General features: G+C 47.8%; 1 protein-coding gene across 1 annotated transcript in view; it reads right to left on the bottom strand.

The window, feature by feature from the left end:
- Positions 1-20,505, bottom strand: part of HPS3 (HPS3 biogenesis of lysosomal organelles complex 2 subunit 1) — an 807,901-nt gene extending 787,396 nt beyond the window's left edge. Inside the window, exon 1 of the mRNA XM_069618362.1 lies at positions 20,239-20,505. Coding sequence (XP_069474463.1) covers positions 20,239-20,455 — 217 coding nt within the window. The 5' untranslated portion in view covers positions 20,456-20,505. The remainder of the gene's footprint in view (positions 1-20,238) is intronic.
- Between the last annotated feature and the right edge of the window lie 308 nt (positions 20,506-20,813).

The raw sequence follows: 20,813 nt of genomic DNA, 5'->3' as shown, positions 1-20,813 counted from the left end.
GTTTCCTTTATTAATTTCTTTTTTTTTTGGACCGCTCGGACAATGGCCACTTTTTTGTATATATTATTTTCATTAGGTAGTAGTAGGTTTCATTTATGGTGTTGGGCTCATGGACCCTGGAATTTTCGTGTATATAGTTTGCTTTTGGAAGAAACATTTTTTTTATTAATTATTGTGTTCACCATGAGGAAATGGTTTTTCATTATTTTAATTCCACATGATTTTGCTTTGGACAACATTTGTTTTTGGATTACTTTTTTTTTTTTATTTTTACATTTGTTCTCGGACATGGACCATTTATTTTGTTATCGCCATTGTTGTATGTTTGATTTTTTTACTTATTTTTCATCTTCAATACATGTTCTTTTTAACTTTCACTTGTGGTATTTTCTCATTCGTTTCATACATGTCATGATATGGGTTTTGACATTGACTTGCACCCATTGTGTATGTGTGTGTGACGGACATGTGTTAATTTACAGACTTGCCATTGGGGTTGTATCATGTAATTGCATTCACTATGTGGGTGGATGCAATCCTTGCCTGGGTGTTTGTGCTGGGAATGCTGCCCATTACTGCCATGATTGAGTATCGTCAGGACCTGGGGGCAGGGGGACATGAGTGGGGGCCTGGTGGAGGCTGCCCCTGCACTGCTGGGGTTGGGGGGTGGTGGGAGACATGAGTGGGGGCCTGGTGGAGGGTGCCCCTGCACTGCTGGGGTGTGGGGGTGGTGGTAGACATGAGTGGGGGCCTGGTGGAGGGTGCCCCTGGTGGGTGGGGGTGGTGGGTGACATGAGTGGGGGCCAGGTGGAGGCTGCCCCTGCACTGCTGGGGTGTGGGGGTGGTGGGAGACATGAGTGGGGGCCTGGTGGAGGGTGCCCCTGCACTGCTGGGGTGTGGGGGTGGTGGGAGACATGAGTGGGGGCCTGGTGGAGGGTGCCCCTGGTGGCTGGGGTGTGGGGGTGGTGGTAGACATGAGTGGGGGCCTGGTGGAGGGTGCCCCTGGTGGCTGGGGGGTGGGGGTGGTGGGTGACATGAGTGGGGGCCTGGTGGAGGCTGCCCCTGCACTGCTGGGGTGTGGGGGTGGTGGGAGACATGAGTGGGGGCCTGGTGGAGGGTGACCCTGCACTGCTGGGGTGTGGGGGTGGTGGGAGACATGAGTGGGGGCCTGGTCGAGGGTGCCCCTGGTGGCTGGGGGGGTGGGGGTGGTGGGTGACATGAGTGGGGGCCTGGTGGAGGCTGCCCCTGCACTGCTGGGGTGTGGGGGTGGTGGGAGACATGAGTGGGGGCCTGGTGGAGGGTGACCCTGGTGGCTGGGGGGTGGGGGTGGTGGGAGACATGAGTTGGACATGGGTGGGGGCCTGCTGGCAGGTGCCCCACAGTGCTGGGGGGTGAGGGTGGTGGGGGACATGAGTTGGACATGGGTGGGGGCCTGCTGGCAGGTGCCCCACAGTGCTGGGGGGTGGGGGTGCAAGGGGACATGAGTTGGTGTTCATTAGTTCAAGGAGACATGTGCCTTTGCTGGGGGGCATGCCCATGTTGGGTGGGCTGCCTGCAGGACATGACCAGGGATGCAGGGTAGTCCCCTGTGGTGTGGGCTGCCTGCAGGGGCCGTGGAGGGTGTACAGGGTACACCTGGGAGGACCCACACTGTCAAATCACATGTGGGACTCCCCGGCACCCCTGAAATACACGTACCGTGCAGAAATCGCGTGTAAAACTTCCCGCGCACCCCTGAAATACACGCGCCCAGGCTATTCGCGTGTGGAACTTCCCGCGCACCCCTGAAATACGCGCCCAGGCTATTCGCGTGTGGAACTTCCCGCGCACCCCTGAAATACACGCGCCCAGGCTATTCGCGTGTGGAACTTCCCGCGCACCCCTGAAATACACGCGCCCAGGCTGTTCGCGTGTGGAACTTCCCGCGCACCCCTGAAATACACGCGCCCAGGCTATTCGCGTGTGGAACTTCCCGCGTACCCCTGAAATACACGCGCCCAGGCTATTCGCGTGTGGAACTTCCCGCGCACCCCTGAAATACACGCGCCCAGGCTATTCGCGTGTGGAACTTCCCGCGCACCCCTGAAATACACGCGCCCAGGCTATTCGCGTGTGGAACTTCCCGCGCACCCCTGAAATACACGCGCCCAGGCTATTCGCGTGTGGAACTTCCCGCGCACCCCTGAAATACACGCGCCCAGGCTATTCGCGTGTGGAACTTCCCGCGCACCCCTGAAATACACGCACCCAGGCTATTCGCATGTGGAACTTCCCGCGCACCCCTGAAATACACGCGGCCAGGCTATTCACGTGTGGAACTTCCCGCGCACCCCTCAAATACACGCGCCCAGGCTATTCGCGTGTGGAACTTCCCGCGCACCCCTGTAATACACGTAGCCCGCTCCCCCAGGCCCGATCGCGTGAGGAACTTCACGCGAACCCCTGTAATACACATAGCCCGCTCCCCCAGGCCCGATCGCGTGTGAAACTTCACGCGAACCCCTGAAATACACGTAGCACGCTCCCCCAGGCCCGATCGCGTGAGGAACTTCACGCGAACCCCTGAAATACACGCACCCAGGCTATTCGCGTGTGGAACTCCCCGCGCACCCCTGAAATACACGCGCCCAGGCTATTCGCGTGTGGAACTTCCCGCGCACCCCTGAAATACACGCGCCCAGGCTATTCGCGTGTGGAACTTCCCGCGCACCCCTCAAATACACGCGCCCAGGCTATTCGCGTGTGGAACTTCCCGCGCACCCCTGTAATACACGTAGCCCGCTCCCCCAGGCCCGATCGCGTGTGAAACTTCACGCGAACCCCTGAAATACACGTAGCACGCTACCCCAGGCCCGATCGCGTGAATTACTTCACGCGAACCCCTGTGATGCACGTACCCTGCAAATCGCGTGTGAGACTTCCCGCGCACCCCGGTATACATGCACACATATTTTTTGTCAGCGGGTGTCCGTGTTTGTGGGTACCCCTTTGCACGTCATTTTTCCTGGAGGGCCACAGTATGGGACATTCATCATGGCAGTATATAGGTGCTATTTGTTGGCGCACCTTTTGGCGCACATTTCTTACAGCCGCAGAGACGCTACCGTCTGCTTTCTTGTGGCGGTCGTGTTTGTGCCTGTGCGCTGGTTTGAGCGTGCGCTTTTTTGCCCTATTCTATTCCATGAATACGTGTTGTAGGCGAGCGTGTGGGCGTTCCGCGCACTTGTGCCCTGTACTTCCCCCGTGACGCCCACGTTTTGGCAAGTTGTTCCCCATTCCGAATGTTACGCCCGTGTTCCGCCTACTTTTGTTGCGTGCGCCGCGCTATGTGCGAATTTCGCTGTGGCCTGTGCGATTTTCGCTGTGACCTGGCGCACGCTGTTAGATGGCCTGTGTGCCAACGTGCGCCGCGCACTTTTTTTTCGCACATCCGCTGGTTTTCTCGCGCACGGCCTTCCATGAATCGACGTGCGCTGCTTTTGGTGCGATTTTCGCACTTGCACTGCGATTTTCGCTATTCCACTGCGATTCGCACGTTTTTGCCCACTTGCGCCGCGCTAATTATTCCATGAATCGGCCTGTTTCTTTTCAGATTTATCAACAATGCCTGCCTGTTCGATTAGCGGTTGCCCTTCGAAGACCCATGCGAAATCTGAAGGCACTAAAATGCATGTATTCCCGAAAACTGTTGATCGAATAAGAGAATGGGTCAGACATTGCGCATATCCACTGGATGAGCTGGAAAGTAGAGTCCAACAAGTCTTACAGGACAAGAGGGGTGATCGATACCGCATCTGCAGCCGGCACTTTTCCTTGGACATGTACACAACATCTTGGGTAACAAAGAAGAATAAACGGCGAACGACACGGAAATTGCTCGAAAACACTATTCCCACTCTATTCGTCCACATTCCACCACCGGTGAGTCAAGTGTCCGGATTTAGCTTTAGGCCTTGCGGTAGTGTGTAGGTATCCGAACTGATTAATTGATATTGTAGGTGTTCTATCCCTTGTAATAATTTCGATATTGATATGAGTGTATAGTTTTTTGAATAATGACATTTATCAATATATTCTTTTTCGATTTCATAACCCACAAACGCAATGTATATATATGGGAACAGGGAACTGTGCTGTATTGAGCATTTTTCAAGTATTCTGTCGCCTTACATGGCTATTTTTAATATTGGCATTTCATTATCAATCATTAATTTACCTTTACAACTTCTTGACTATCCCTTGAATCTGAAGCAAGAACATTCTACATCCTTGACGTGGTCGCAGTTATCAACCACTTCTAGCGCGTATCAGGTAATCTTACTAGGCTAATCCGCTACAGACTTGTTTTATGCATGTCAAGTAATAGTTTTATTTTATTGTGTAATTATTTTACCAAATGTTTGGTTAGTGCTTTCCAATTGATATACACCTTAGTTATCGTCCACTGGTGTTTGTTTTCAGTTATAATTAGTGTTATCCATACTAATGCAAGTACTGTCTTTCAGGGAGATGCTGAAGCGTCCGCCACATCTACAACACTTCTAGATGTTCTTCACCAGCAGGAGGTATGGATACTGACAGCTCCATCGAGCGTCATCATCAGAGCTGGAATTCTTGTTGTTTGATTGTTCTACACAATGTTTCATTCGTGGTTAGCCGTTGATATGTACCTGTGCTGTCGACCCCAGGTGTGTGTTATGTTTTCACTATTGTAATCCTCACTAATGCAAGTACTATGTTTCAGGCAGTTGATGGAGCGTCAACCCCTGCACTTGATGCAGAGCCTGACATTCAAGTAATTCCAGGGGAAGTGGAAGCGGGACCATGCGTATACGAATCGGCGCAACAGCTTTCGGTGGTGCGCACTACATTTGCAACATCCATAGATATTCTTCAGCAGCACGAGGTATGGATAATGACAGCTCCATCATATAACGTGATTCCATTTGCTATACTTTCTTCCCTATTAACGCAAGTGCTGTGTTCCAGGGAGACGACGGAGCTTCCACCACAATCACAACATCTCATTTAGATGATGCAGATGTAAAGGAATCGGAGAAATAAGTCGATGAAATGTGATCATATTTAGATTTTCCTTGATTCTTTTGGACAATGCATCATTTGTGGTTATCTCTTTATATGTACCTGTGCCGTCGACCCCAAGTGTGTGTTGTGTTTCCAATATTGAAAATCATACTAATGCAAGTACTGTGTGTCAGGGAGATGCGGATGCCTCCTCTCCAATACAACCATTCATGGCAGTCCATGCAGAGCCAGAGGTATGGATACTGACAGCTCCATCAAAATAGATCATCACTGGTCGAATACTTGTCGTTTGATTGTTGCACACAATGTTTAAATCGTGTTTGGCTATTGAGATGTACCCGTGTGTTCGCCCTCACGTGTGTTTTATGCTAACAATATTTTGATACATAGTAATGAAAGTACTATGTTTCAGGGAGACGATGGAGCCTCATTCCATGCTGTCTATGCGGATACAGAAAATATAGTCATTGCAGCGCAAGAGGAAGGGAGGACATGAGGAAACGAATCAGAGCTACAGCGTGCAGATGTTGAAGGTCGAGTCAAAAAAGTTGCAAAGAAAAGGTTACAAACAGTTCATAACTTTAAAAAAAATTTTGTGCTGGGGACTATTTTATGTTTTTTTCCAGTCAATTGGACTACACTTTATCTTGTGTTTAAACTGAACATCCCTTTTCCAATCTCTCCTCCAGTTACCCGTGGGTGTCAGAACTATACATACACAGACAGTGAAGCGAATGAGAGATGTTGCTTGCCAGACCATGTACACTATGGAGGAACTATTAATTGAGGCGAGGCGTGTTCTGGCTCGAGATGCTCATGTCCAATGGCCAGAACATGAATTAACTGTGTTTGGAGACTACAGCAAAGTTGCATTGGACAATAGCTACAGTGCGACCGCACCACCACAAGAAGATGTTATTGAATGTATTGAAGATAGCTCTGAAGTAGTTGCAGATCAATTCACACAATCTACACCCGCAACAAATTTGCCACCAAAAAACCTGTCGACATTGTTGTGTTCTCCCATCAATGTTGAAGTAATAGATGTCGAAATGACAGAGAATGAACCAGCCGCAGCATCCATAGACGCATCAGAACTTGATATCAGCGATATTACTTTCCAATGTGTTGAAATCTCCACAACGTCACAGGCCGAAACAACGTTGACGCAGGATGACAGTCTAATGAAAGAGAGCAAATACATTGTATTCGACAGTTGTTTGATGGAAAATATAAGCATGCTGAAATGTGTGCATTCCATTAGAGGGAAAGTATGTGGCAAGCCATTGATTAATGTGACTCGTCAAATAAAAAGGCAGTAACGTCAAAATAAATGCCACCTGTAGATTAAATCACAGGTTCTCATGGTCTGCACAACCGATGCTGGGGAAAACTGCCAGCAGGCGATCTACTGTGTGCAGCTGCATCACTTTTTAGTGGCTCCAGTTTTAGAAAGTTAGAGGCTTTCTTTCAGTTTGTGGGACTCCATTTAATTTCTAAAGCGCTGTACTACATATACCAACGTGATTATCTGTTTCCGGCCATTAGTGATGCTTGGAAAATTGAACAATTGTCTCTAGCAAGTACATTCGAAGGCAAACGATTCAGGCTAGCCGGCGATGGACAGTGCGACAGCCCTGGATTTTCTGCCAAGTACTGCACCTACCGCTTTCAGGACATGGATAGTAAGAAAATTGTGAGTTCGGTGGTCGTGCAGGTAACACAATGTACATCGTCAGTGGCCATGGAGAAACTAGGATTTATAAAATCAGTGGAATATCTACAATCGAGGGGGATGCACATCGACCTCATAGCCACGGATAGGAACGTTTCAATTGCCAATACAATGAGAGAGCAGTTCCCACATATTAAACATCAATTTGACGTATGGCATCTTGCTAAATCAATCAATAAGAAAATCTCGGCTGCTAGGAAAAAAAAGGTTTTGAAAGTATTTTGCAGTGGTCCCATTCTATCACCAACCATCTTTGGTGGAGCTCAAAAACTTGTGAAGGGTCAGTGGAAATACTACTTGAAAAATGGCGGTCACTGATGCACCATTGTACCAACGTTCACCGCTGGACAGCAAATCAACATTTCCACCAATGTGAACATGGCCCTTTGTCCCCAGAGGAGGCACAGAAGAAGAAGTGGTTGATTCCATCTTCACCGAGACACAAAGCCATTGAGAAGATTGTTTGACAAAACTCTATCAAGAGATTTGAGAGGACTGACAGAATTCTGTCACACAGGAGATTTGGAGGTGTACCACAATATGGGCCTAAAGTACAGGCCAAAGCGCTTGCATTTTAGCTTTCGGGGCATGAAACATCGCACTCTACTAGCGGTCTTGGCCCATAACAGCAATGTCGGACGTGAACAATCTAGGAGTAGGGGTAAAGTAAGGATGCCTCGCTACACTAAGGTGTTTTCAAAACGAAGTAAGCAATGGGTGATCAAACCAGTCTATGATGAAATGCAGTTCGACTTTGTGAAAGGCCTTATTGTTGCTGTGTTAGAGAAGCACAGATACGGAATTTTGGACGTTTCTGTGCAGAGCAGTGATCCATTGCCACCGAACATTGCGACTGTGCCATGCCCACCCGAAGCACAGCTGATTGTGAAGTACAAATCCCGGTTTAAATAATTGCAATACGATTGTCTTTTTGTAAATAAATGTTATTGTACAGTGTACCTGTAACCCTACCCCCTACCTTCACCATCATGAGTGGCGAACAAGCTGGGTGTCATCTTTGAATTCTCTCTATTCACCTCATATATGTTTATGTATATATTTTTCTCATGTCTCATCTCATGTAAATGTAAATGCTGCGCACTGTTAACGGAGGGGAGGCTTGCGTATTGCAAATAATAAAACAAACAAACAAACAATAAATCTCACTTTTAACTCAACTCCTGTGGTACTTTATACTTTCCCTGACCTTCCGCCAAAAATTAAATGTCTCAATTTTGGCTGCAAAGCTCGCAGACAACGGGGACAAAATTTGGGCACTTAGAACGCGCCAGCCAAGCGGGCCGTGGCATTTGGGAAGAGAAGCCAGTTCGCATTTGCACATTGAGGCGCACTACATAGACGGATTCTAAACTTCAAGTTCTCACAGATGCCTATATTACGTGATGTTGCAAATAAAGAATGCGAAGGACAGCGGCTTTGATTTTCAGATCGCGCCCAGATGAGGCCCACAAGTCGCACTGGAAGTATAAGGGTCTATTGTTTTTTGACCTTGAGACAGGGACCATGCCGAAAGAACTACATTTGAAGGGGGTGCGCAATAACGTAAGAGACGATAAGGCAGAAAATTCAGAAACTAGACCGAGTTTCATTTTAGTTCAGTACACGAAAAATCGTTGTCAAGAGCACGGTCCGTTTTACAGACTGCATTACGAAGAGACACAATGGAAATTTCAAATATAATGTAAGTAAATGTTTACACGCTTTTATACCGGAATGAAGATTTAATGAATGGATGCATGAATAAAGGAATGAATGAATGAATGAAGAGCTGGGAAAAGCATGGAAAACGTGTTTGTAGTGGGCACATGGGCATGCAGGTCCACTGGTCTCACCGGTCTCGGTCCTTGGCCCAGCCACTTTTCCCTGCACTCCCGACCTGCACTACGGGACTGTCTCTGTAACCTTCAGCCCCGTCTCCCGGCATTTACCTTGCACTTGCCACCAGCTGGCCCTATTATTTAATTTGTATTCAACTAACCATGTAGAGCACTTTTCCCCCCTCCCCCTTTCCCCATGCGCGATCAGAAAGACACCTGGCCTAGTAGGATCGTTGTCTGTCTGCCCTTGGTCCCCACCTGCCTCGTCGCGCCTAGAAACACTTGAGTATAGGCGCGTTACAAATGCCATATCATATATCATATCATTCCTCACGCATGTAGACCAACTGTCGTTTATCATTGTGTGTTGGCCTCGATTTATTTCGTTACTTTTCGCATTGATTTTAGAGCCAAACATACTCCATTGAACTATCCTTGCAAGCAAATAGTTTCTGATCGGCTGTAATAAATAAAATAAGTAATATTAATGAAGATCGGCTGGCGAGACTAAATATAATTTTTTTGTTTTCATAACATGTATTTGCTCCCCTTCTGCCACTGCCATCGATTTGAGACACCAGCAGATGGCTTTTACAGTAGACACCTGCAGCTTCGTGTGAACAACTGGAGCACACTGACAATTTTATGGGACGATCGCCAAGGGCCCACATGCCCTTACGCTGTACTAGTGGCTATAAGCAACATATCAACCTTTACGATGGACTAGTGCCTAGTTGATGGAACAGCCTTGCGGTTCACCGTGCTTCCAAAGTGCTTCTTTTAACGAAAAGCAACACCCTGTGTACCATGGCGGATACAGATAAAAGAAAATAAAGGGCTTTCGGAGTTCATATGGCAATTGCTGAATATTCGCTAAACATTTAATGTAAAATAGATGTACTTTACCAAATGTACCGTGTTGCTGTTTGATTTTAAAGTACAGTTTCATATTCCGAATTGTGGCGCGCTGTGTTGTGAGATGGTCTGTGTTGGTTTCCAGGTTCTGTGTGGAGTCGCGTAGAAGACGACTGGGCGCGTTTGCCTACGCAGCACAGTAACGTCACGGAGAGAGGCGGGGAATATTAATGTTTGGATAATGTCAGGCTCAGGGGCGGGGGAATTGATTTAGTGCCGCAAAAGCAGGTCAGCCAGGGCGATGGGGGAAATGATAGGATTATCAGAAAATGGCAGCTCCCTGGTGCTTGTTTTCGCGTGCGTTTAATGGACGAAAACTCGGGTAAGGTCCATAGGAAAGTTTTCTAAAATCGAGCCACTTAGGCTTAAAAAAACATGGCCGACCCATAGGGACAATAAACATTTTTACTAGACCATGCCTTTAACTGCAAGCTCAGCTTTTACATGGCCCATGCTTCCAATAATTACAATTTACTAAAAAAAAGTGTATTTGTGTGCATGCAGGGATTGTATCTATGCATGCATGTATGCGAGGGAGTGTGTAAGTGGGTGTATGTTTGTATGCTCGGAGATGTATGCAAGTGCACACCTATGAATGAAGGCAATGTGAATGGTGTAAATGGGTGTGACTGCGCTTGTTATTGAGCCCACAGTCTAAATATTATGGGTGCTTCTGTGAATGACAGATCAGCTGTGTGGGTGAAGGTGTCTTAATGTGTCTATATCTCTGTGTGTATGCACGCTGGGGCCTGGCGAGGCGCATTGGAGCATGAACATTTTTTGACAAGAGCATGCAGTTTTTGGGAAAAGGAAAGCCAACTTGAGTGCTTTTATGTGATGGTGGGGTTGGAGTGGGGGGGGGGGAAATAGTACAGGGGGGCTGGGTCTTACTGTGGCATCGAATGTTGTACTCGCATTAAGGGTAAAGCCAACATGAGTATTCTTACATGGGGAGGGCATGTTTCCTTATTTTGACTTGGCTTTTTATTTTACTAGTGTTAAGGTCAAAAGCAACATAAATATTCTTACATGTTAACGTTAAAGGACATTTATACTGCACACTACCACCACCGGGGTGGTCCCCTGGCGCTTTGGGAAATCTGAAAAAATAAGAGGGTAGGGGAGGGTTAGTAGGGTGTAGCGGGATAAAGATAGAGTGAAATTTGTAATGTCCTGTTGGCAGCTTCATTTCGGGTTAACACTGTTCGCTGATCATGAGTGTGGTTTACTGATCAGGAGGCTCCCATGTGCTGTTGTGCAAGACTATGTGTGGTTTGTTTTGTTATTGCAGTGTAGTTAAGTGCGTGCGGTTTGCTGTGCAAGAAAATGGTTTTGTTTGTTTAGGGTGCGAAGCGGTGTAAACCGAGAGTTGAGTTTTTTAGCATGTGTGTTAGTGGTTACCCCGTTTCTGACATCTGTGCTGTCTGCTGGAGTGTTCCTTGGTGGTTCGCAGTGGCATGTCTCTGTGACTGGCTAGTGATCTGTGGGCGGGAATTTGGTTAGGGCGTCCCCTCCCAAGGTTGAAATCACAAAAGGTTGCAGGTTGCTTTTTGGTTGTCAGTGGGGTCTGCCTGCCACTGCCTTCCTGAGCTCTTCGGGCGCGGTCCACGCCCTCCCAGTCCTAAGCGCTCCCTGTCCTGTTGGGTGCTAGTTTATGATTAATGCTCATTCATCTCCAACTATGGTCCCTGTCCCTTGGGCTTTGCCTGGCATAGGGGTTTGGCTTGGGAGAGGGAGAATCGTGGGCCTCCTCCCTCCCCAGCTACTTCTTGCCACATGTGTTTGTTTGTGACACGCACCATTTCCATTGGTGTCTGTTAGTTGATTCCGTCTGGTTCGGAGGTGAAAAGCCAGGTTTTGAGTATTTAGGTGGTCCTTTGTATTGCACATTTCTTTCGGAAGGGTATTCCAAGTTTTTGCTGCCTGGTGGGAGAATGAGGATCCCACACGTTTTTTTCTTGATAGCCTGCTGAGCAGTCGTACTGGCTAGCCAGCTAGAGCATGTTTTCTTACTGTGGCATTGCCGTTTATTAGTGGTGTTAAGGCTAAAGGCAACATAAGTATTCTTACATTTGGTTGGTGGCATTCATGAAGCCTGCAAAGCAATGTTTTTTTACTGTGGCATGTCATTTTTTCATTGCCATTAAGGCAAAGCCAAAAGGAGTATGTTCTTACATGGGGATACTAGCATGTATTGTCAGAGCCAGCATAAACATGCTTCGTTATAGTATCGTTTTTTTTAAAAAAACATTTTATTAATTTCAACCAAACAATACAAACCAAACAGGCAGTGCATAGATCAACAGTTCCATTGTACATTGCTTACTACTAGCCACTGCTTCCCTTATCCCACCCCCCATTTCGAACTTATTACTTTACACATTCCGTTTCTGCTTCCTGTGGTAGGGTCTCTCCTTCCATGGGTTCTGCTGGGTCTCGTACTGACCCAAACATCTCTGCTATCAATGATTTCCAGGCCATCAGGGACTCTGTCTCCTCCTCCTCCTCCTCCCCAGCATTGCTCGTTTCTTGCCATACCATGGTTTCTGCCTCTGCCCATTTTCTGCAAATCTTTCCACCACACCTCCCCTCTCGGTCTATGGCATGTCTTCCACCCCATAGCGATTCTCCTCTTTGCAAGCCATATGCCAGATCTCTCAGTTTACCCACCAGCTTGAGCTTCTGTGATTTTGGGAACCCCCCCCAACAAACAGGCCCACACTGTGTCCACTACAATCTTGACCCCCTTCTCTGCCAGTTTCCGCTTCACGTCGCTCCAAAAGCGTTCAATGACTGGGCATGACCAGAACACATGCACCATGCCCGCGTTCTCCTCATCACACTTGGGGCATGCTTGCCGTCCTGCATTCTCAAACCTCAATATCCTCTGGGGTGTCATATATGCCCTGTGCGCAATATACAGTTGTATCTGTTTCAATCTCGCATTTCTAGATACCTTCTTATGATACCTCTGAGCCGGTTCCACATCCCGTCCTCCATCGGTGCTCCTACTTCCGTTTCCCAATCTAGTCTCAACTGTGTGACCTCCTTCCCTACTTTGAACATCAACATCTCATATACTCTAGATATCTCATGGCCCCCTTCCGCTTTGTTGTATATCATATCTATGGTGGCATCTGGTTCTTCCTCCAGCACGGTTTCGGGCCATATTCTCTTCATTCTCTGCACCATTCTGTGATATAATATACTGGCCCGCGTTCAACCCAGTTTCTTCCCACAGCCCCTCAAAGGTAATAATAGAACCCTCCCGTCAAATATCACCCATTGTTGCTAACACAACCGGTTCCCAGTGGTTTCTGATTATCATTCTTAGCTGTTCATCTGTCCCTGTTAATGCAACCAGTGGTACCTGCGGAGAGCATGGAGATGGGTTTTCCATCATCTGGCATGCCCTACGCCACATCTTCCACCCCAGTAACATCATCTTGGGGCACCCTTTCATTCCTGCCTTGGGTACCCACATCATCTCTTTCAAATAAAATGGTGCACAATCTTGTCCAAACAGCCTGGATTCAGAGGTCTCTTCATCAGAGAGCCATTTGGCAACATACTGCAGTTGGCTCGCTACATAATAAACCTCATAGTTGGGCAGTTTTATCCCCCCTTTTTCACAGAAATTCTGTAGCTTCCATAGCACCACTCTGTTCCGCGTGCCATGCCACAGGAAATCCCTGCACATACTGTTCAGTTTTGTGAATAACTTCTTAGGTATCAGGTATGGTATGTTCCCAAAGTAGTGCAGGAGCCTAGACAGGACCACCATCTTGAGCAGTGCTCCACGCCCCATCATTGCTAAGGGCAACCTCACCCAAAATCGCAAGCAATTTTCAATTTTTTTAATGGCCACCTCTGTGTTACACCTATGCTCCTCATCCACTGTGTGGTATGTCTATCCCTAAGTACCGAAATGTACTGACCGCCCATGGTACCTGCAATACGGGTAACTGCTCCAATGGGATCCCTTTGTACCCACCTAGTGGGAACATGCTAGACTTCTGAGGGTTCACCGCTATACCAGACAACCCTGCATATCTCTCCATTACTTCTAGAATATATTGGAGATTTTCTTCCGGGTGCCGCAATTACAGCAGCATATCATCTGCGTATAGGGAGATCAGATGTCGTTCCCTTTTCACCTCAATGCCTATGGTATCATATTGTTGTCTCAAGTATATTGCTAAAGGTTCCAGGGCCAGTATGTAGAGCATTGGAGACCATGGACATCCCCGTCTGGTGCCGCTGCGAAGCTGCCACCTTTCTGATATCAATGATCCTGTCTTGACTCTAGCCAGCGGTTCACTATACAGTATTTCCGCCCACCGTACGTATCTAGGCCCCAACCCATAGCACTCCAGGGCCGCCAGCAGCCATGGCCACTTGACCGAATCAAAGGCCTTTATTGCGTCCAAGGACACGATTGCCATTTCACCTGCATTTTCGCTACCGCTCTCAATAATTCGTTGGAGTCGTCTATGATTATTAGCGATGTTCCTATTTGGGACATAACCCGTCTGATCAGGGTGTATTAGTCTACCAATAACCCTCTTCAATCTATTTGCCAAGACAGCCGTCAATATCTTGCTGTCTTGATTCAGCATCGACAAAGGTTGATAGGAGCTGCAGCTGTGCCCAGGCTTATTAGTTTAGTTTAGTTGATTCATTTGTATTGGGCACCGGACCCGAGGGTATGAGGGTGCAGCAGCAACAAGGTTATTCGTAGCGTGGTTACATGTTATAGTGCAGTACAGTAATTACAATGGTTTTATAGATACAATACAGTAAATACAATGGATAATAGATGGTTGAAGCAGTCATGCAAAAGGCAAAAGTTTACGGATTTACAAATATACATATTTACAAGGAGGATAGCGGTGAGGTGGGATGGATGGAGTTAGCGGTCATTGTTCTTTAATCAGTGTATGTAGTTGCGTCTAAAGTGTGTGTAGGTTTGGGGTGTCCTTAGAGAAGGTGGTAGGGAGTTCCAGTGTTGGGCTGCTTTCACCTGGAAGCGGTTTCCACCCATTTTGGTACGTTTGAATCTGGGAACTGTGATAAGATTAGCGTTGGAGATTCTGGTAGGTCTGTTGGGCTGTGTTTACTTATTCTATCGACTATGTAGCGGGGGGGAGCGTTGTTGAGGCATTTGTGTGTTAGTGAGTCTACTTTGAGCAGGATTTTATCTGTTGTGTTGAGCCAGTTATGGGCTCTCCTAATGTTGGAGATATGTTCTCTCTTGGGGATGCTGAGCGCTGCTCTGAGAGCGTTATTTTGTAACATCTGTATTTTGTTAGTAACCTGTTTGCTAGCTCCTACGTAGAGCGCATTACAATAGTCCAGTTTTGATTATACGAGGTCTCTGGCTAGTGTAATGCAGCTCTGGGAGGATAAGAAGGGTTTGGCTGCTCTTATAAGCTTACATGTGTAGGCTGTGGAGGATGCCATACAGCTAACCTGTTTGTGGAAGGAGAGGGAGGAGTCGATGTATATTCCTAGGGTTTTCACTCCCTTAGCTACTTTGATCGGGTTCCCATCTATAATGAAGCTGGTGTAGTTGTGGTCCAATTTGGTTATGTTTGTGGTGGAACCAAGTATAATGAGTTCAGTCTTGTCATCATTCAGGCATAGAATGTGAGATGCCATCCATGCATGGATGATGAGGTACACCGTGTTCACCAAGGCCAAATCATGGTTGTAATCTCCCGTCAACGGGATGAGGATCTGGGTATCATCGGCGTAATTAGTGTAGGTGATAGGTTTGGGAAGCGGTATTATAATCGCTTCTCTCCGTGACTCTGGCAAGCTCTCCGTCTCAAACGCTTCATTTAACATTTCTAAAAGTGGGGGGGGAGAACCTCTTCCATGTATACTTTATAAAATTCACTTGGGGGTCCATCCGCCCCCGGGGTCTTGCTAGTAGTCAACTGTCTCACCACCTCCCCCAGTTCTTCTAGGGTAATTGGTGCATCTAGCTCCTGTTTCTCCTTCGCACTTATCTTTGGCAATCCTATATCCTCCAATGTTTCTGTTATCATAGCGCAACTGCTCTTACCGTCGTCTCCATATAATAACTTATAATAGTCTGCAAACTCTTGGTTAACTCCCTCTTGGGTGTCCGCTACACTACCATCTTCCCTCATTATGGTCCTGATTGTGACTCTGGGGGTCTCGCTCTTATATAGCCACGACAAGAGTCTTCCTGGTTTATCCCCTCCCCGCATGCTGTCTCTCTACATATTTTTTTATAATTGAGGTTACACAATCTATCCCAGTTCTCCGCACATTTTTGCTGTAGCATGAGTATCAATTCTAATTTCTCCTTAGTGCCATCTTCGCCCCTTAAAGCCTCTTCCAGTTTCTCCTCCGTCTCTCCTAGATCAGCTAGAATCCCACCTTGTAGACCTTTAGATTTTGCTATGGTTACCACTCTCATCACAACTTTGAAGGCCTCCCACAGTGTTCCTGCCGAGTCCACACTACCAATTTTCGTCTCAAAATAGTTTACAATCTCCTCCCTCATGTCCTCCCTAAAGAAGGGGTCTCTCAGTGCTTCCGCTCGTAGGCGCCATGTCGGAATCCTCGCTCTCGGGGGGGGGGGCAGTATTGCCATCCGAGGATCAGGGGCGAGTGGTCCGAAAGAACCCTTGCTTTATATTCCATTTGTGTAATCTCTGTTATCACTTCAGGTATAGTAAAGACATAGTCCAACCTCGTGTGTAACTGCTACGGGGCAGAATAACATGAATATTGCCTCTCCTGGGGGTGTCTCATTCTCCATGCATCTTCTAGACCAAAGTCACTAAGCGATGTCTGCAGCGCTTTGGCAGCAGGGGCGGGTCTTTCCATCTTCCCATCCGATCTATCCACCCTTGGGTTAAGTACGCAGTTAAAGTCCCCTCCCCAAATCACTGCGCTCCCCACACACGTGCTCAGATTAGTACACAATGTTCTGATGTACGCCGCTGTGTTCTGGTTCGGGGCGTACGTATTTAGTTTGCTTATCTCCCTATTTTCCACCAGTCGCCTCAATATAACCATCCTCCCATCTGTCTCAGCTAGCTCTTGCAACCGTTGAAATGGGACATGTGGCGCCACCCAAATAAGCACTCCCCTGGCATAAGCAGAATATGATGAGCCCACCATCACCCCCTTCCACTTCCCAGCAATCGTATCCATTTTCTCCCCAATGTCTGTTTTTTGCCTACGCAGGTACAACATGACCTTATTTCTCTTTAGATAACTATTGAGCCCCCTTACATTCCATGTAACTATTTTAAGGTCCCCCGTGGCTTATTCAAGTTCCATTCCACCTCCCACAGGTGCAGTCTAAATCTAAGTTCCATTCCATTCTGTATAAGCTTGTTCCCCGGTTTAAACTCCCCTTAACCAAAAACACACCAAACTCCCCGTTCCCCCCTCCCACCTCCCATCCCATCCCCTCCGCAACATCACCCCCCACAACTATTGCCCAGCTCCATCCCTGGATCTCAGGCACCCCCGCATCTAGCTCTTTCTGGCTATCGCCTGTACTCGAAGCTCCGCAGGGTGAGGTCGCCCTAATGGCTAACCTACTCCTACTACTACTATTGCTCGGGAGGTAGGGTGCTTTCATCCTGCCGCTCCTGTTTGCTTCAGTTCAACCACACATTGCTACTCAATTTACGTATGTATATGAACTGCTATATTCCAGACCCTTAAATTTGACACAGTCAAAGGTATCACAACCAAATATCAACTTTACTCGGTCGCACCCCCTTTATCTTAATCTCTATCATAGTCACTGCTGGGGTACCCACTCATCGTGACATCAATATTCATGCAATATCCCAATCACTTATCGTGTTCCTCTTGAGCCTGCTCCATATCTCGTTCCGGGCAACCCTGAAGATCCAGCCATGTCGTTGCTTCTTCCGGAGTGTCAAAAAAGTACATCCTGCTTTTGTGCAACACTTTCAATTTCGCGGGGTACAGAAGCATGTATTTGATTCCGGGCCATGCATAACCTCCTTTTGATTGCCACATAGCTGTACCGTTGCCTCTGGACCAACATTGTATAGTCAGGATACGCTGTGATGGTGCTTGAAGCCCTTTCAATCGTTCCCCCTTTACGAAAGTACTCCAAAATCTTCTTGCGATCTTTATAGTTCAGTATCTTTGCGATTATCTCCCGGGGAGGGGCCCTAGGCTTCGGCTTTCTCATAAGGACTCTGTGTGCGCGCTCCACTGCAAATCCTTGCGAGAGTTTTTCGGCCCCTATTTCTTGTAAGATTAGGTTCTCAACATAGTCTGTAGGGTCTTGGCCTTCCTCCCCCTCCGGCAGGCCGACCACGCGGGTATTGTTCCTTCTTGCTCTCCCTTCCACTTCCTCCGCACGATTCTCCAGGTTAGCTACCTGTTGCTTCAGTATGTGAACCTCCTTTGCATTGTTGATGCTAGTATCCGCGTTGGTTTTCACTGCACTCTCCAGGCTGCTTGTTCTCTCTGCCAACGCCCTAACATCTTGTCGCAGTAGGGTGACTTCTATGCCTACTGCATCTATTTTAGCCTCCAGGGAAGTGCGCAGGTCTAACATCGCTATCCCCCATGAGTCTCTCAGCTCCATAATAGCTGCTAATATCTGGTGATTTTCAGTCGCTACGATTCTCTCCACCGGTGCTGTCGCGCCTTTGGGCACTGTGGTCGCAGGAGATTTCTGCGTTTTGGCGAATGCTTCCATTGTGGATGGTTTGTTCTTGTTCTTGCTTACGGCCTCTCGCCCTGCCATCTTGCGGCCTCAGTTATGTGTCTGAGGTTGCTTGTTCTCTGGTGTATCAATCCTGCTCCTCTGTTTTGATGCGGCACCAGTGTATCGCTCCAAGTCTGGGGCAATTATCCTAGAGGAGCCCCTGTATAAGCTTGTGTTTGTTGGGATATTTCACTGAGTGGGTTGTGTCCTCCCACGTTTCAAATTGTCTTGCTGCGTCTTGGAAACTACTCTTTTCCCCTATCGTGATCATCCAGCTTTTGGGCTCTTTGCAATCTTCACACTACTGCCTGTATCCGCAGCAGTCTCTCTTATATCATCATCAGCTTGGATCCACCCTGTATGCCGTGCCTTTCTATGGTGGCGTCCACTTTCTGGCTCTTTCACTCCTCGGGGTTGTCTGCTTGTCTTCAGCCCCACAGAGTGCCCACAGCTCCCAATATTGTACTCCTGTTTGTCTCTACGAGCACAAGATCCCCTCCATCAGTGCCAGCCCAGTGGTCTGTTAATATGTCCTCCCGTATCTACAAGGTGTCCGTTTCCACAGTTATCAGCTGCTGATATTATTAATGAGCAGCCGCCTTTTGCACCAGCTGCCCTTTCTGCTGGAATCCCAATAATCTGTCTTCCAGCTCGACTCTCGCGCACCTCCGTCCTCTGCGCGGCCGTCCCGAACTCCTTCATCCCAGTCCAGGCATCCACTACTAATGTTGCCACGCATTCCTGCGGTGCACCCGCTGCCTCCACTACAATGTATCGGGCAGTTCTGGTCCGCTGCGCCTGTTCTCCGCACGAGGAAGCGTTCGGATAGCCGCTCCGAATAATCTCTGTCCCGCGGCGCCCAGCCACATCAGCTTCGTGCAGCCAGCTCCCTCCGATGGAACGCTCGGGGAGCGCCACATGCGGCTACAGTATCTCTTCGATCCTCCGCTCGCAGGCTTGCCGCACCCTGCTGCTCAACGCGAGCTGATACTGTGATAAATATGTGCTCCGCTGGGTACCCCGTCTGGAGCCAGCTCTTCGCTTACTGCTAACAGCCCAATTTCGGGGGTGGAGTCTCGATGCCTTTGTTGTCCGCAATTTTGTGGGAATACGTGCCCACCAAGTCCCACGCATAAAAGACTATATCTCCGGCATGCTTACACCGATAGGCTTGTAGTTTGCTGATGTCGTGGGGCACACATTCCGACTCCTTTGCTAATATTTCCAGAAACTTTTAGATCAATTTAAGCGCATTACCACGGATCGCCGTTGGATCAACAGGAGCTGCTGCACCGGAGCACGTCCTACTTCATGGCTAGTTAGCCATGCCCCCATCCTTTGTTATAGTATCGTTACTGTCATTATGGACAGAGCAAACATGATTAGTTTCTTATGTGGGAATAGTGGCATATATAGGTGCACCAGAATGGACATGTGTGAGCACAATCGATATGAAAATGCTTTTTTTACACTTGCAGTGTACTGGCATATAGTAGGTTAAGTCACTATGAAAATGTGTTTGAAAATGCTCCTGTGCATTATTGGTGGCTTGGCATCTAACGGACTTGTTATGTTTTAGCCTGCAAAAAACGATTGTAAACTGTGTGGCTTTTTACCTAATTTATCACAGAAAGTGTACTGAAAAATTATTTTAACCTATTATTCAAAAAAGGTTCTTAAGAGGACAACCGCCACCCCCCCTTTATTGGTTCCCCCTCCCACACCACTCTCTGTCATTCCTGTGCATTTGGCTGGGGGCAGAAAAAGTGCCCTTGTTCTGTGTGCTCCCCCTCGCCCCCATTCTTCCCTCCCGCCTCTCCCCTCCCCTTGGAACATAACAGTATATATGTCAAATACCAGACGATCCGATGTTTAAATATAGTAGAAACGTCGCAGACATTCGCAACTTCAGCAACCCATCTAATATTTGTGGAGAGTTGGCAATGCAAACTGACCCTTACCTTTGTCACTGTAACTCATCTGCAGCACTCTTCCCAAAGTACTGAAGGTGCAAAGAAGACTCCAGTCCTCTCCACGAGATGTGAAGACTTCCACTTTGCAGCCGCCAGCGCACACCACGAAGATGCAGTCCCGACCGCAGCAACATAACTCGGGCTCCTGCCGCGCTGGCACGATCTGTTGCGAACCGAAGGGATGACAGTTGTACAGCTGCACCATCTCCACACTGCTCCAGCCCAGTCAGACTGAACTATTGTGACGAGAGTCATTAGTTCCTATTAGAGGAATGTACCTAGCAAAGCCTCCTGATCACGTGCCATCACAGAGATCGCAGCTCGTGCTCCTTAACCCGTTTGAAGGCAGTAGTTTGAGTAACAGGCACCGTGCAGTTTCCGCATGCGTACACGGGCTTTCCTGTGCCAAGGAGAGAAACCTAATTAGCTGCCTGTACGTTTTCCAGGTCGATTTGACGTGACTCAGGTTTTGGTCCTAAATAGTGGCAACATACTTTCCAACATTCTTTTAACAAAAAGAAGTAGGATTTTTCAAGTTTCAAAATTAGTAACACAATAATGGC

This window comes from Ambystoma mexicanum, chromosome 10 (genome assembly GCF_040938575.1).
Source record: "Ambystoma mexicanum isolate Mex_15411 chromosome 10, UKY_AmexF1_1, whole genome shotgun sequence".
NCBI classification, from domain to species: Eukaryota; Metazoa; Chordata; class Amphibia; order Caudata; family Ambystomatidae; genus Ambystoma; species Ambystoma mexicanum.
This window is presented reverse-complemented; position numbering and strand designations above follow the sequence as displayed.